At 47.5% G+C, this 12,362-nt stretch overlaps 1 protein-coding gene across 1 annotated transcript in view; it reads right to left on the reverse strand.

The window, feature by feature from the left end:
- Nucleotides 1-1,075: 1,075 nt before the first annotated feature.
- The window catches only part of Itga10 (integrin subunit alpha 10), a 17,594-nt gene continuing 6,307 nt past the window's right edge, over nt 1,076-12,362 (reverse strand). The window contains exons 8-29 of the mRNA XM_004647852.2: nt 12,010-12,197; nt 11,804-11,877; nt 11,429-11,573; nt 11,121-11,269; nt 10,752-10,895; nt 10,426-10,626; nt 10,006-10,136; nt 9,299-9,465; nt 9,060-9,202; nt 8,283-8,396; nt 7,825-7,910; nt 7,528-7,669; nt 7,268-7,360; nt 7,034-7,110; nt 6,811-6,900; nt 6,321-6,405; nt 6,034-6,147; nt 5,732-5,812; nt 5,492-5,605; nt 3,456-3,551; nt 3,061-3,174; nt 1,076-2,672 (exon numbers count right to left, since the gene is read on the reverse strand). Coding sequence (XP_004647909.1) covers nt 2,601-2,672; nt 3,061-3,174; nt 3,456-3,551; nt 5,492-5,605; nt 5,732-5,812; nt 6,034-6,147; nt 6,321-6,405; nt 6,811-6,900; nt 7,034-7,110; nt 7,268-7,360; nt 7,528-7,669; nt 7,825-7,910; nt 8,283-8,396; nt 9,060-9,202; nt 9,299-9,465; nt 10,006-10,136; nt 10,426-10,626; nt 10,752-10,895; nt 11,121-11,269; nt 11,429-11,573; nt 11,804-11,877; nt 12,010-12,197 — 2,620 coding nt within the window. The 3' untranslated portion in view covers nt 1,076-2,600. The remainder of the gene's footprint in view (nt 2,673-3,060; nt 3,175-3,455; nt 3,552-5,491; nt 5,606-5,731; nt 5,813-6,033; nt 6,148-6,320; nt 6,406-6,810; nt 6,901-7,033; nt 7,111-7,267; nt 7,361-7,527; nt 7,670-7,824; nt 7,911-8,282; nt 8,397-9,059; nt 9,203-9,298; nt 9,466-10,005; nt 10,137-10,425; nt 10,627-10,751; nt 10,896-11,120; nt 11,270-11,428; nt 11,574-11,803; nt 11,878-12,009; nt 12,198-12,362) is intronic.

Consider the following 12,362-nt stretch of genomic DNA (forward strand, 5'->3'; position numbering starts at 1 on the left):
AAACCTTTAGGGTCAGGGAGATGGATCACCAAGAATAACACCTGGGTGTTCTTCTCACTTAATCTTCACAAAACATAGTAAGGTAGATTATTTTATAATCAAATATTTCAATTACTATTTATTGAGCACTTACTATATGCTTATTTCTTGGATTATCTCATTTAGTCTTCACAACAGTAATAACTTTTTTTTTCTTTTATGTATCTAGTACAGGGTCTACAGGGTCTCACTACACAGCTCAGAATCATAGTGATCCTCAGGTTTTCAGCCTCCCAAGTGCTGGGATTACAGGCATGCCCATGCCCAGTCTCATTCACAGTCTCAGCGTGCCCTGGGGGCGGGGCCCACATGGCACACCAGGAATCGAACCCCAGTCCCTGCATCTGCCTAAGCAGGTGCTTTAGTCCACTGAGCTTTCTGGCCAGCCCTAGCAGTAATAAGTTTAAAGACAAGATAGCTGACACTGGGCTGGTAAGATGGCTCAGTGGTCTAAAGCACCTAGTTAGAACAAGCTTAGCATCCCCCAGCACCACATGCCAGCCAGCCCCACCGCCTGGTAGGCTGAGCTGGCCACACCACACACACACACACACACACACACACACACACAAATTTTTTTTAAAAAAAGATAGCTGACACTTTGAGAAGTTAAATCTGTCCGAGTTCAAGGTGGTATGGCCTAGATTTAAACTCAAAGCTGTCTTGTTCCTTAACCACAGTAGTTATTGTTATCTGTGCCTCCAGGATGTTATGACTTGCTCAGGACCAGATAGATAATGAACAGCAGACTTGAGATTTCCACTTAGACCTTTGTGCTCCTCAAAACTACAGTTTACACTCTATGATTGCTCAAGAGGTCAGAGCACATCTCTGGTGGGAGAGTCACAGCAAATATTCAGAAGACTTCATAGCTTTGCCTTCCAGTTACTCCATTAGGTAATGTCTTGCGTAAGCCATGAATTTACTTCTTCCCATCCCTGAGCAGGCTACATCCTCAGGAACTCAAAGAGAGCCAGAAGTATTTCACACTGACCTTTATTTATTCTGATCATCTGACATATTATCCACAGTGCTTGGAAACAGAGACAATGCTCAGGAGGGTGGTCCTCTTCAGAAGGCCAGAGACATGCCAAAAGAAACACTGTGGCTAGGCCTCAAGAACAGCCTGGGAGGACAGGTTTTGTGGCTGCTGGTGAACTGCCCAGTTGTCTCTTGTTAGGTAGAAATGGGAGCTGATCCTTCATCTGGCTGTCAAAGTTGCACTCTGGAGATCAGTAACTGATTTTGCACCCAAAGTCTTGATTACAAAGAAACATAAGTTTTAAGATGTCTGTTAGAATCCACCTGTCTTTTCTAGCCAGGACCATAACATGGGATGAGGGTAGGATACTTTAGAGATAGAAATTATCTTAGTGATTTCCAGTAAATATCAAGCAAGGGCTACCAAACTAATTCCAACAGAGACATCCCACAAAATATGATCAGAGTTGCCCCAGAAATATTTTCCTAGGAGTTATTTGTGCTATACAACCAATGCTGAGCAGGTAAAGCCTTGTTCACCAAGGACCTGATGCCACCCACTTCCTCTTTCTAATGCAGTCCCACTTATCTTTCTGAGACAGGGTCTCACTGAGTGCTGGGATTATAGCCTTGTCCCACTTGTTTGGATTGCATGTGGCTGCTGCTTCCCAAATCTGGGAAGATGGAAGGATTTTCCACGCTAAAAGAGCAATCCTTTCCCTTCTCTCTCCTTTTCATAAGGCGGGCCCACTGAGGGCTGAAGAGTAAGATCTGAGAGTAGAGAAAACATGGCCTAGTCTTCTCTGCCATTCCAGCTTTAGCCACCCGAGGGCCCCTGGGTCCAAAAAATCAGGCACCGGGCCCTGGTTTTGCTCCCAAGGAGGGCTGAGGGTTGGGAAGCTCTTGCCCAGGAAGCCTGGGGGCAGCTCTGTTTCCCTAGCACCTGAGGGAGGGCAACTGTCTCGGGTTTCAGAGGGGATGGCAGTTGCCTGTCTAAAGGCTTCTCTGTTCCTTGGAATTGTACAGAATGTCTCTTGTGGCTTTTCCTCCTCCCTCCTTTTTCCTGTTGACTCTACCCATCCAGCTCTATGAATCACTAAGCTTCACAGGAAAGCAGCAGATGTTGACTTTACTTCTTTCAAGCCAACGTCAGCTCCCTCCTGTGGAGCGGGGAGCAGGCAGGAAGGTGAGAGTTGGTGTAGAATGGAGGAGGATAACCTTCATCCTTTGCAAATTCCAAGGAAGGACAAAGAGGGAGTCGAAGATGAGTCAGGGACCCAAACAAAAAATTCTTTTGATTCCTGGGGATAGGGAAAACAGGGGTCACCAAAGACCCCAGTGTTGACTGTAGAAGCAGGATCATGCACGGGGTGTGAACGTTACTGATTTCAGTGCCAGCCCTTCTTGTCTGAGGTAAAGCCCCATCTCTTGCCAGCAGCATCCCCACAACTCAAAAGTCCAGTCAGGCTGTGAGTCTGAGGAAACAGTCCAGAGAAGGCTTCTTGATCCCACTGGGCCCTCAAACCTCTGCTCTGACACAAGTCTCTTGAAGAAGCTGCCAGGGAGGACTTTCTAGAGCCTTATTCTGCATTCATTCCTCCGACTTCTCTTTTTTCTTCCTTGGGGATTTTCTTACGGGTAAAGAAGCCAAGCTATAGAGGAAGAGATAAGAGTCACTGCCAGATGCCCAGACTGGGGACCTTGCCAATAGACCTTAGACCTATGTGAGGTCTTCACTTTTATTCTGATTCCAAAATAGGACTCAAATTTATTTTATTTGGCTTAGTTTAATTCAACCAGCATTTGTGGAGTACAGTGAAGGAGATCTGGGCATAATACCCTCAGCCTGCTTAACTACCCAACATGAAGTAGCTCTCCTTGTTCTAATCAAGGATCCCTTGGGCTGGGGATGTGGCTCTGAGGCAGACTTCTTGACTAGCACGTATGAGGCCCTCAGTTTGATACCCAGCACTGCCAAAAAAAAAAAAAATCCTGATTAGTTGGCACAGTGCCCCCTCCTTCCACTGAAGCAGTGCTTACCTTCCACAAGCAGAAGACAAGAAGAGCAAGCAGGAGCAGCCCACCCAGGACACTCCCAATGAGGATCCACAGGGAGATGAAGATAGGGTGGGTCTGAATGACCTCCAGGAGGCTCTGTGGGGAGAGGAGCTGTTTCTTCATATTGCTCTTTAACCCAGCCAGCTTCACATATGTTACAGCAAAGCCAGCCCCCAAAGAGAATCAAGGACCTCTTTCTAATCAAAGGAAACTGAAGTAGGAATGGAGACAGTGAAACTCTCACATTTTCATCGAATACTTCTAACTCACCAACTACTGCCTAAGGAGAAGCGTTTGTTTCGGGAAAAACCCATGAGTATCCTTACCACATCCCATGCCATTATTTTCACAGCTCTCACACTCAGCTCCAGCCCTACCTCACTCCAGCGGGAAGCTTCAGTCAGCTGTAGGACGCTGTGCTCCTCAGCTCCCAGCTCAAAGGTGCTGACCACTGACAGAGACTTGAACTTGGCCTGTAGAGCAGGTGGATGGGAAGACGTTTAAAATAAGCCACTAATCAAATGGGGTCTGATGTGTGTGTGTGTGTGTGTGTGTGTGTGTGTGTGTGTGTGTGTGTGCATGAGCACATGCGCTTGGAACCCCAACACTAAAATTCAGGCTAAGTGGCACAACTTCCAGGATTTTCAAGATCAGAAGAAAAGGTTGAAGACCACTGGGAAAAGAGGATTATGGGTAGTTGGTTGAAAATCTCTGGTCTGTCTTTCTTTCTTTTTTTGAGATAACAGAAATATGCTATTTTAATGATTAATATAAATGTAAATTTATAAATCTGAAAGACCCCTGGATTTGGGTCTCTGGTCTTTCAAATACACTGTTTACTTAAGATACATTCCACTCTCCTTTCCTCTGGCTAACCTCTACCCTTCTTTTTTCTTCCCCTGCAGTACCCAGAAAGTGCTGAATTATATCACCAGATCTTTTTACTTTGAGACAGTCTTGGTAAGTTAACTAGGCCAGCCTTTACCCTTGTAATTCCTTTCCCTCAGCCTCCTAAGTAGCTAGAATTACAGGTGTGTGCCACCGTACCTGGCTTCCATCTCTCTTTACATTGAAGTTTACCACTCTGGGAATTAGGAAAGTGCTTCCTACTAACTGCCATCAATTCTGGTACATTGTTTGGATAGGGCTTGAGTGTCATCAAAGGCTTCAAGTATTGAAATTTCATCTCCATTGTGAGAAAAGGGTAGAAATTTCATCCAAGCATGGTGTTCAGGTGGGGTCTTTGGGTAGTGATTAGGATCAGATAAAGTCATTAGGATGGAGACCCTATGACTGAGTCTTGGTCACTTTATTAGAAAAAAGAAAAAGACCAGACATATATGTAATTCAGCCAACAGCATCCTCACTAGAGCTCCACTGGCCGTAGCACTATGCCCTTGAACCTAACATATCTAGTTTCTCTATCTTTTGCTACTTAACTGTAAGAGCCTTGAAACTTAATGTCTGTGTTTTACTACTATTTGTGTCATCAGTGCTTGGCACAGTGCAAGTAAGTAGTGATTTCTTAATAAATCTTTGTTAAAAGAATAAATGAATGAAAAAAGTACCAAAGAAGAATAAAGTAGTTTGTCAGACTTAACTTCCCTAAAACATATGCCTACATGACAAGGATCTTGGGCTATTCAAAGCTTATGGGCATGCACAATATGGCTAAGTAGCTATTTATAACTAAGATGTCACTGTCCCAACCAGGACCTCATACTGACTTCTGGATGCTTAGCCACATTAAGTCCAATTTCATGACCCTAGACCAGAGATCTTTCATAATCTAGATTCCTCTCAACTATACAATCTTATTCCTCACTATTCTCTAGTAAGTATTCTGCATATATTATTATTTAATTTAATCATTTAACAAAAGTGCATTATACACCTACAGTGGGGTGCTTACTATTGGGGATATTCTCCTTAGTGTTTACCAAATACAGAAGCTTTTATGGAAGAGACACTGTTAAATTTAGGTATCTTATAAATATAAATTGACTATTATTATTACAGAACCAAGGAATAAGAGGAGAATAATACAGGGATGGTAACTACGTTTTAGTGATTGTTCCCCATATGTCCAACTCACTGTTCATTTATTCTTTATCACTCTATGAAATAGGTACCTTTTACATTGTAAAGGTCAGGAAAAGCTTAGAGAATTACAATAATTTGGGGGCCGGGGAGATGGCTCAGTGGAATAAGCGCTTCCCTGGCAAGTGCAAGGACCTGAGTTCAATCCCCGGTTCCACAAAAAAAAAAAAAAAAAGAAATACAATAATTTGCTCATGGTCAGCTAACTGATAAGAGCCAAAAGCAAAATTTCAAAATAGGTCTGTTTACCTCTACAAACTGTTCATGTTCCAAGAGCAAAAACAGAATAGCCAAAAGGGAAAAGCTTACTTACCCTTCGGAAAAATTCATTATGAACCAGCCTCAGTAGTCCAACAGAGACCTCAGCTCCCTTTGCCAGCTGCCCCAGGTGGCACCTCACAACCTGACACCGAGTATTGCTCCCATTCTGTCAGAGGAGAGAGACAGCTCAGGATGCTGGAATAGAAAGATCCCTCTGTCCACCTCCCCCATGCCACCTTTAGAAGGCTGCACATCTACTCGTATCCTTCCTCTGCGAACCCAAGCTTCCTACCAGCCTGTCCGTGTGCTGCAGCTCCTCGGGATGCACGGGGGGCCCCGGGGGCTCAGTCAGGTTCTGCACTGTGCAGCTTGCCTAGAGGAACATCCGACTTGAAAGACTCTCCTAGAGGGGGAGTGCCAGCCCCTGCGAGCGCACACCTGAGTGGTCCTGTGTACAACCCCTTTCTTTTTTCCCAAAGAAGCCATGCATGAAAGAAAGGTCCTCCAAGAAGAGGCGCTCTGAGAGCAGTAGGGAGCTGCAGTGAGGCTGCCAGACCCCAGTGGCAGGGTTCCACATGCCCCACCCAGACTCACATTGTTGGTGATGATTTGCGACAGTGACAGAAAATAATTGCCTCCATGAGCGACAGCAGGAAGGAGGGCTGAGATGATGAGGCCACTGACCACATAGCAACCAAGGTTCTGAACCTGAAAAGATTGGAAATGGGAGAGGTGGGGGATAGAACACCTTTCCTCCTCTGCCCCCTTCACACTAGATAGCACTAAAATCTAAGACAGATCATCTTATCCTTTTCCCATACAGCTGTGGCTTGTCCCCAGTCCCATGTCTCTGTCATGCTGAGATCCCTCCAGCTTCTTACCCTAAGAGTGGTTTTGAATTCAGGACCAGGACCCAGTGAGAGGATTCTATAAGGATGAACCTCATAGCGCTGCAGGGTGGACTTGCTGTGTGGACACCAAGTCAGGGAACACCAGAGCACATCATGATGCAGGGACACATGATCAGTACACAGCATATAGATCAGCAGAAGTAGGACCAACATACGGATAAAGAAGGAAGAATACATGGAAAAAAAAGAAATGGAACATAACACAGGTTATATAATCTCTAGGGCCACATCCTACATCCCTACATCCCAGCTCCAGTGCCCAGGGCCTGAGAAAACCCTACCCAGGAAAGTAAAATGCTTAAAAGAGAAAGTTCATCATGAGTGGGAATAAGGACAGGAAGATTGAGCAGCCTTGGGTTTTTTTCTTCCAAGAACACAGAAGCACATGGAAAGAGAGGGGGAAAAAGCAGAGTATGAGTCTGAGGTCAGAACTGAGTCCTAGTCAGGAGCTGGACCATACCTAGAGAACAGGAGGTGAGGCTCATATTGGATGTAGGCAGAAGTCTGGGCTGTATTATCTTGAAGGGTCTTATTCCTCTCCAGGCTACTGCTGTAGAGTCAGTGGGGGAAAGCACACGTTGGAATTCCTCCTCAGATACCCTTTTCTGCTAATAGAGAAGGCAGTGCTATTCCTGCCCCTAATACCATGATAAAGGCTTGGAGGAAGTTCCATTTATTCTCACCTGCTGGCAGTCAGCCTCACGAAGACTTGGCTCAGGAGGGTGGTGCAGCTAAACTCAAACTCTAGCAGAAAGGTCACCTGGGGGCAGGGGACATATGGGAATGGCAGAGTCTTCCTTGTAGAACAAGCTCAGAGGCACAGGAGCCTTTGTATGTGTCCTTCCCTGTCCTCCTGGGCCCCCTGAGCCCCAGCTCCTGCTGTCAGAGTTCTTTCCTCACTCTGGGCCCCACCTCACCTTAGCACCAGTCTGGAAGGCAGGGTGCCCCACACTGCAGAGCCGGCCATGAGGCGCAGGGGCTGCACACTCCACCTTTACTGGGCTGTCCCTCTGAGGGCAGAGGAAGGAAGGAGGAGGCTGGAGCTGCAGCTACAGCTGTTCTCCTCCCCATAGCCTCTAAACACCGAGCCTCCCTCCAGAGCTCCTCGCAGCCAGAGTCAATGTGCTGACCTTCCTCCTCCACTCTCCTCCTCCCAAGCCCCCGCGTTCATGGGCACCTGAGGAATGAGGCTGGCCAGGTGGAGATTTTTAGAGAAGGTGAGACTCAGGCTAGTGTTGTAGGCATTTTCCTTCCTGTTCTCCAGAGTTGCAGATACCAGCACTTTTCGCCGGCCGCCTTGAACCACGAATGGGGCCTTCCTGGGAATGGTGAATAAGGGACAGAGAAGGAGTTGATAGAGTATCAAAATTCTCACTTCTATTCCTTGGATATGAACTCCCACCCACTAGCAAGTTCAAGTCCCTTCTGATCTGTATCAAGTCGCCCTGGTTTGCCTAATTCATATCCATCCAACCTGGAGCCTCTGATGTCCATTTTGGCTTGAAGCACCAAATCTGTGACACATTCATTGTCAGGGCCACAATCTTTTGAGAAAGGGACCTGGAAGAGGTAGAAAGGCCTGAGTGTTGAGGGTTGAGAAGAAAGCAAGGAGAAAGTCCTGGAATTGGGCAAAACTGAAAAGAGAAGAGTGGATCTACTTTTTTTTGTTTTTTGTTTTTTGGGGTTTTTTTGCTTTTTTGACACAAGGTCTCGCTATATAGCCCAGGCTGGCATCAAACTTGTGGCAATCCTCCTGCCAAGAGCTGGAATTACAGATGTGCAGCTCTATGGCTGGCTGGAGTAGATCTACTTTGATCAGAGAGACCTACATCAAATTTCACCTGCTCTCACGTCTCCCCCCACCCCTTCTCTCAAATCCGCTGGGAGCACAGTATTAGGACTCAGGGGCAGCCCAGGGCTTCTACTGCTAACCAGCTTTTGTACAGAGGTGGGTGAACCTTCATCCAGCACAGGCCCTGGCTTTGTCACGTTGTCCAAGGCAAAGGTCACAGTCAAGACTACTGGACGGAGGTAATCTGACGTATCCTGAGGAAAACCAGAGATGAGGACCACTGGGAGCAAGAGTGAGAGATGGAATCCAGGCCCATGAGAGAGGGTGACAACTACAGTGACCATTTCTGGAGTACTTCCTGTATGCTCGGCATTGCCCTGAGATTTAATCAGTACTGCTGAATTTAATTGTAGTACAGCTCCTATAATATTGGTATTGCCAGCTCTTTGCAAACAAGGAAACAGTCAGAGACTGGGCTCATGGTGGCTAATACCAGAGCTAGGATTAAAATCCTCATTAGGCTGACTCAAAATCTGAATTGTCTTACATTCCCTGATTTTTTTTTTAATGTCTACAGGGTCTCACTACACAGATCAGACTCGTAGTGATCCTCCTGTTTTTCAGCCTCCTTAGTGCTGGGATTATACACACACGCTAGCCACCACACCCAGTCTCAACCACAGGCTCACTGCACCCCAGGGGCGGGGCTGGCATGGCAGGCCGGGGACTGAACCCTGGTCCCTGCATCTGTCTAAGCAGGCACTTTAATCCGCTGAGCTTTCTGACCGACACTCATATTCCCTGTTTGGACATCCTTGCTGGTCTAGTTGCAATTCCTTCTCTGACCCAGCCTCCTCCTCCTCCTCCTCCTCCTCCTCCTCCTCCTCCTCCTCCTCCTCCTCAGCCCCCTTCCTCACCAGGATATGGAAGTGTAGCTGCTCACACGTGACATTTCCCACACTGAGCTGGAGACGCACAGGAGACAGCCTCTGGCCAGAGCCATCAAATGCTGCACGTGCCCCAGCTGTCCACTCATCCAGTGATGCTGTCACCTGCATATCTGAATGGGGAGCAAGAATAAGGGCACAGGGAGCTCCTGAGGCCAAGGCAGGCAAGGAGTCCAGGGTTGCCTAGGGGAGGTACTCCAGCCACTCACTGAACCTGCGGTCCCAGTGGCCAGGAGTACGGGAGGTCACATGGAAGCAGAGGGCCGCAGTCAGGCAGACGGCCTCCTGCCTGCGCCGTCTACAGTCCCTCTGCACCACGCTGATGGCTGGTGGGGTCACATCCAGTGATGGGGCCACATGGACGATGGGCTGGGAGCTGGGATGGTAGGAAAGAAATGAGAGCACTGAGAGGCAAGTTCTTTGGGAAGGGCAACCCCAGCATCTGCCTCTTCATGATCAAAACAAAAAACAAGAACCGAATGCACGGATGTTACCCTTCCCTGAACTCTGTGACAGAAGTCAGATAGTAGGTGCAATTCACTAAGTACTAACTGTATTACAGATTTCACATAGATTATCTCATCTCATTTGATCCTTACAATAAAGCTATAGGCAGGTACCATACTATTACTTTATTTTCTTTTCAGGTGTTTTTTGTTTTTTGTGACAAAGTCTTACTGTACAGTACAGGCTAAACCTCTCTATATAGTCCAGGCTGGCCTCAGCTTCCTGTGTGCCAGGATTACGGGTATGCACCACCATGCCTGGAAGGTACTCCTCTAACTGTTGTTCTATAAATTAGGATAAGCTGACCCAGAAACCCAAATCTTAACTGCAGAGCCTTTACAGTGCCAAAGCTCTTGCTCTTGATGACTTTGCTGTGCTGCTCACTGCTGCCTGAGCGGGGCCTCCTCACCTTAGCAGAACAGCTGCCCCCTGGGCACCCACAGCCACATCCACCAGATCATCTCCATCCAGATCTAGGCGGCCATCTACACTTCGACCAAAGTAGCTGAGGGTCTGTGGCATGGACACAGCTGCAATACGCTGGGAGGAAAAGAGGGGGGACTGAGGCAGAGGTTCACACAGATAAGGTTTCCATTTCTCCCGCCAGGTTCTTTCTAGCACCCTACTAGGAAAGGAAGAAAGAGAACTTTGCTTGTAGGCAGGAGTCCCTAGTTCAGTACACTGTATCCTATCCTACCAGCTCAATTTTTTGCCTGCTGGTCGAAGCACTTGTTTGGTTTGGTTCTCAAGCCAAGGGGACTATAGATAAGCAAAGAGCACACCTCCACTTCCTTTTGCTGTGCCCCTGCAGTATCTGGGCACTCCTGACCTGGGCAGGATGGGGCCTGACTCCACTCTGGGTGCCATGGTACAGGTACAGTGCTCCCCGATGCCCATCCTCCAGTGGAGCCCCCACAGCTACATCGCCAAAGCCATCTTGGTTTAGATCAGGAAGAGCACCCATGGCAAAGCCAAAGCGAGCGTCCTGTGGGGGATCCGGCTGAAGTGTCCCTTGGAGCATCAGCACAGGCTGGTAGAAATGAGAAGATAGAAATATTTATCTGGTAGCCTCAACCTCTTAGCAAGCCCTTAAATACGATCCTCCCGCCCATTCTACTTTTCCTCCAAACCCCAGTGGGTCCCACTAAGTCTTACCTGGCCCACCTGATACACATAAACACGTCCTGTCTCCTTGTTCTGGGGTCCCAGGAACATGGGGGCAGCCACAAGTAAGACATCAGTTGTTCCATCACCATCCGTATCCAATGGGCAGAGCTCACTGCCAAAGTATGAGCCAATCTGGGGAGTAGTGGGTGGCAGTGACTCAAAGCAAAGGGAAGGTGACAGGTAACCTCAGTGAGAAACACTCATCAGCCTGCCAACCTGGTCTTTACATCCCTGACAGACTGCCAACCAGAACTCAGCACTGACATTTCAGGCCTCCATCATTCGCCTTCTCACTCTTCCCCTTCAGGCTGAAGGACCCTGGGTACCCAAAGGTCCCACCTTCCCCTGACATCCTACCTGCTCCCCCTGGAGGCTGTGTGCAACCCTCACAGTTCCATCTTTCTTAAGCTGGAAAGCGATGACTTTTCCTCGATGTCTAAACCTAGGGGCCCCTGAGAGAAAGAGGCGACGTCCATCCCGCAAAAGCATGGAGGAAACAGAATAACCTAGAAGTGTGTAAAAGGAAAAGAAGATGGAGTCAGAAGCGGACCTCCCTAAAGACTTAAGAGTAAGTCCCAGGAAAAACAGCAAGAAACTATAAAAGAAACTCACAAAGTGCTTCCTCCTCTTACTTTTCCAGCCCTCTGCAGCTTCCTGCAACTCACCTAGGTAGGCTGCATGATTCTGCAATGCAGGGGGAAACTCGTCTTCCAGGGCTGCTCGTGGGGGGAAACGGTGATGACCTTCTTCAAGCCACAGCACCGAGCCGCCCCAGTCATAAGCCCCCACCATCCCAAAAAGAATTCCATCCTGTGGGGCAGAACCAGATGGGTCACTGAGAAGACAAGGAGGACAAACAGAAAAACATTCTAGAAATGAGAGGATCTTTGAGAGGACACCGTGATCAGTTAGAAAAACTGTGAAAGGCTAGCATGGAGGTTGGTTAAAGGAAAAATTTAGAAGCCCCTGGGGTTTAAGTTGGAGGAAGCCATGAAAAGGTCAGAGGCTAGATGTCATGGAGGGGTCAGAATCTGTCCAACCTCTAGCTGATGTGTAGAGAAACCAATCTGAGACATTTCCAGCCCAAAAGAGCTTTCATTTTCTCCATGGGACCCTTGAATATGAGAAAATATTAGGGTGTTATCAGGGAAAGACAGTTCCCAATTTTAGCTACTGAGCTCCCTCTAGAATCCCACTTACACTCCAACACTCCCCCTACCCTCCTTTTTTCCACAATTAGCATTACCTTCAAGGCCAAAAATCCGGTCTCCTAGTGCATCCACAATATCAGTCAGTGCAGCCTCATCTGTGACATTGAAAAAGAATCGCTCATCTGGGTCACTGGCAATTGCTCTGATTTCCCGAAGGAAAGAGCTAGGGTCTCGCTGCCGACGAAGGTAGTGACCAAGGACCTGAGTCAAGAGACCAAGATGGCTGGAATAAGACGTCGGAGTTTATACATAGTATAGCCAGATAAAGCGAAGGAAGCTAAATATGGCTGAAGTCCAGAAAGTAGTAGTGGCCCTATTTTAAATTCTTGGTCCTCAAAGTTGTCCTCTATCAGCCATTCTAGATCTAGAGACAGTTCTTTTTTTTTTT

Source organism: Octodon degus, unplaced genomic scaffold, assembly GCF_000260255.1.
Source record: "Octodon degus isolate 3935 unplaced genomic scaffold, OctDeg1.0 scaffold00331, whole genome shotgun sequence".
Lineage (NCBI taxonomy): Eukaryota > Metazoa > Chordata > Mammalia > Rodentia > Octodontidae > Octodon > Octodon degus.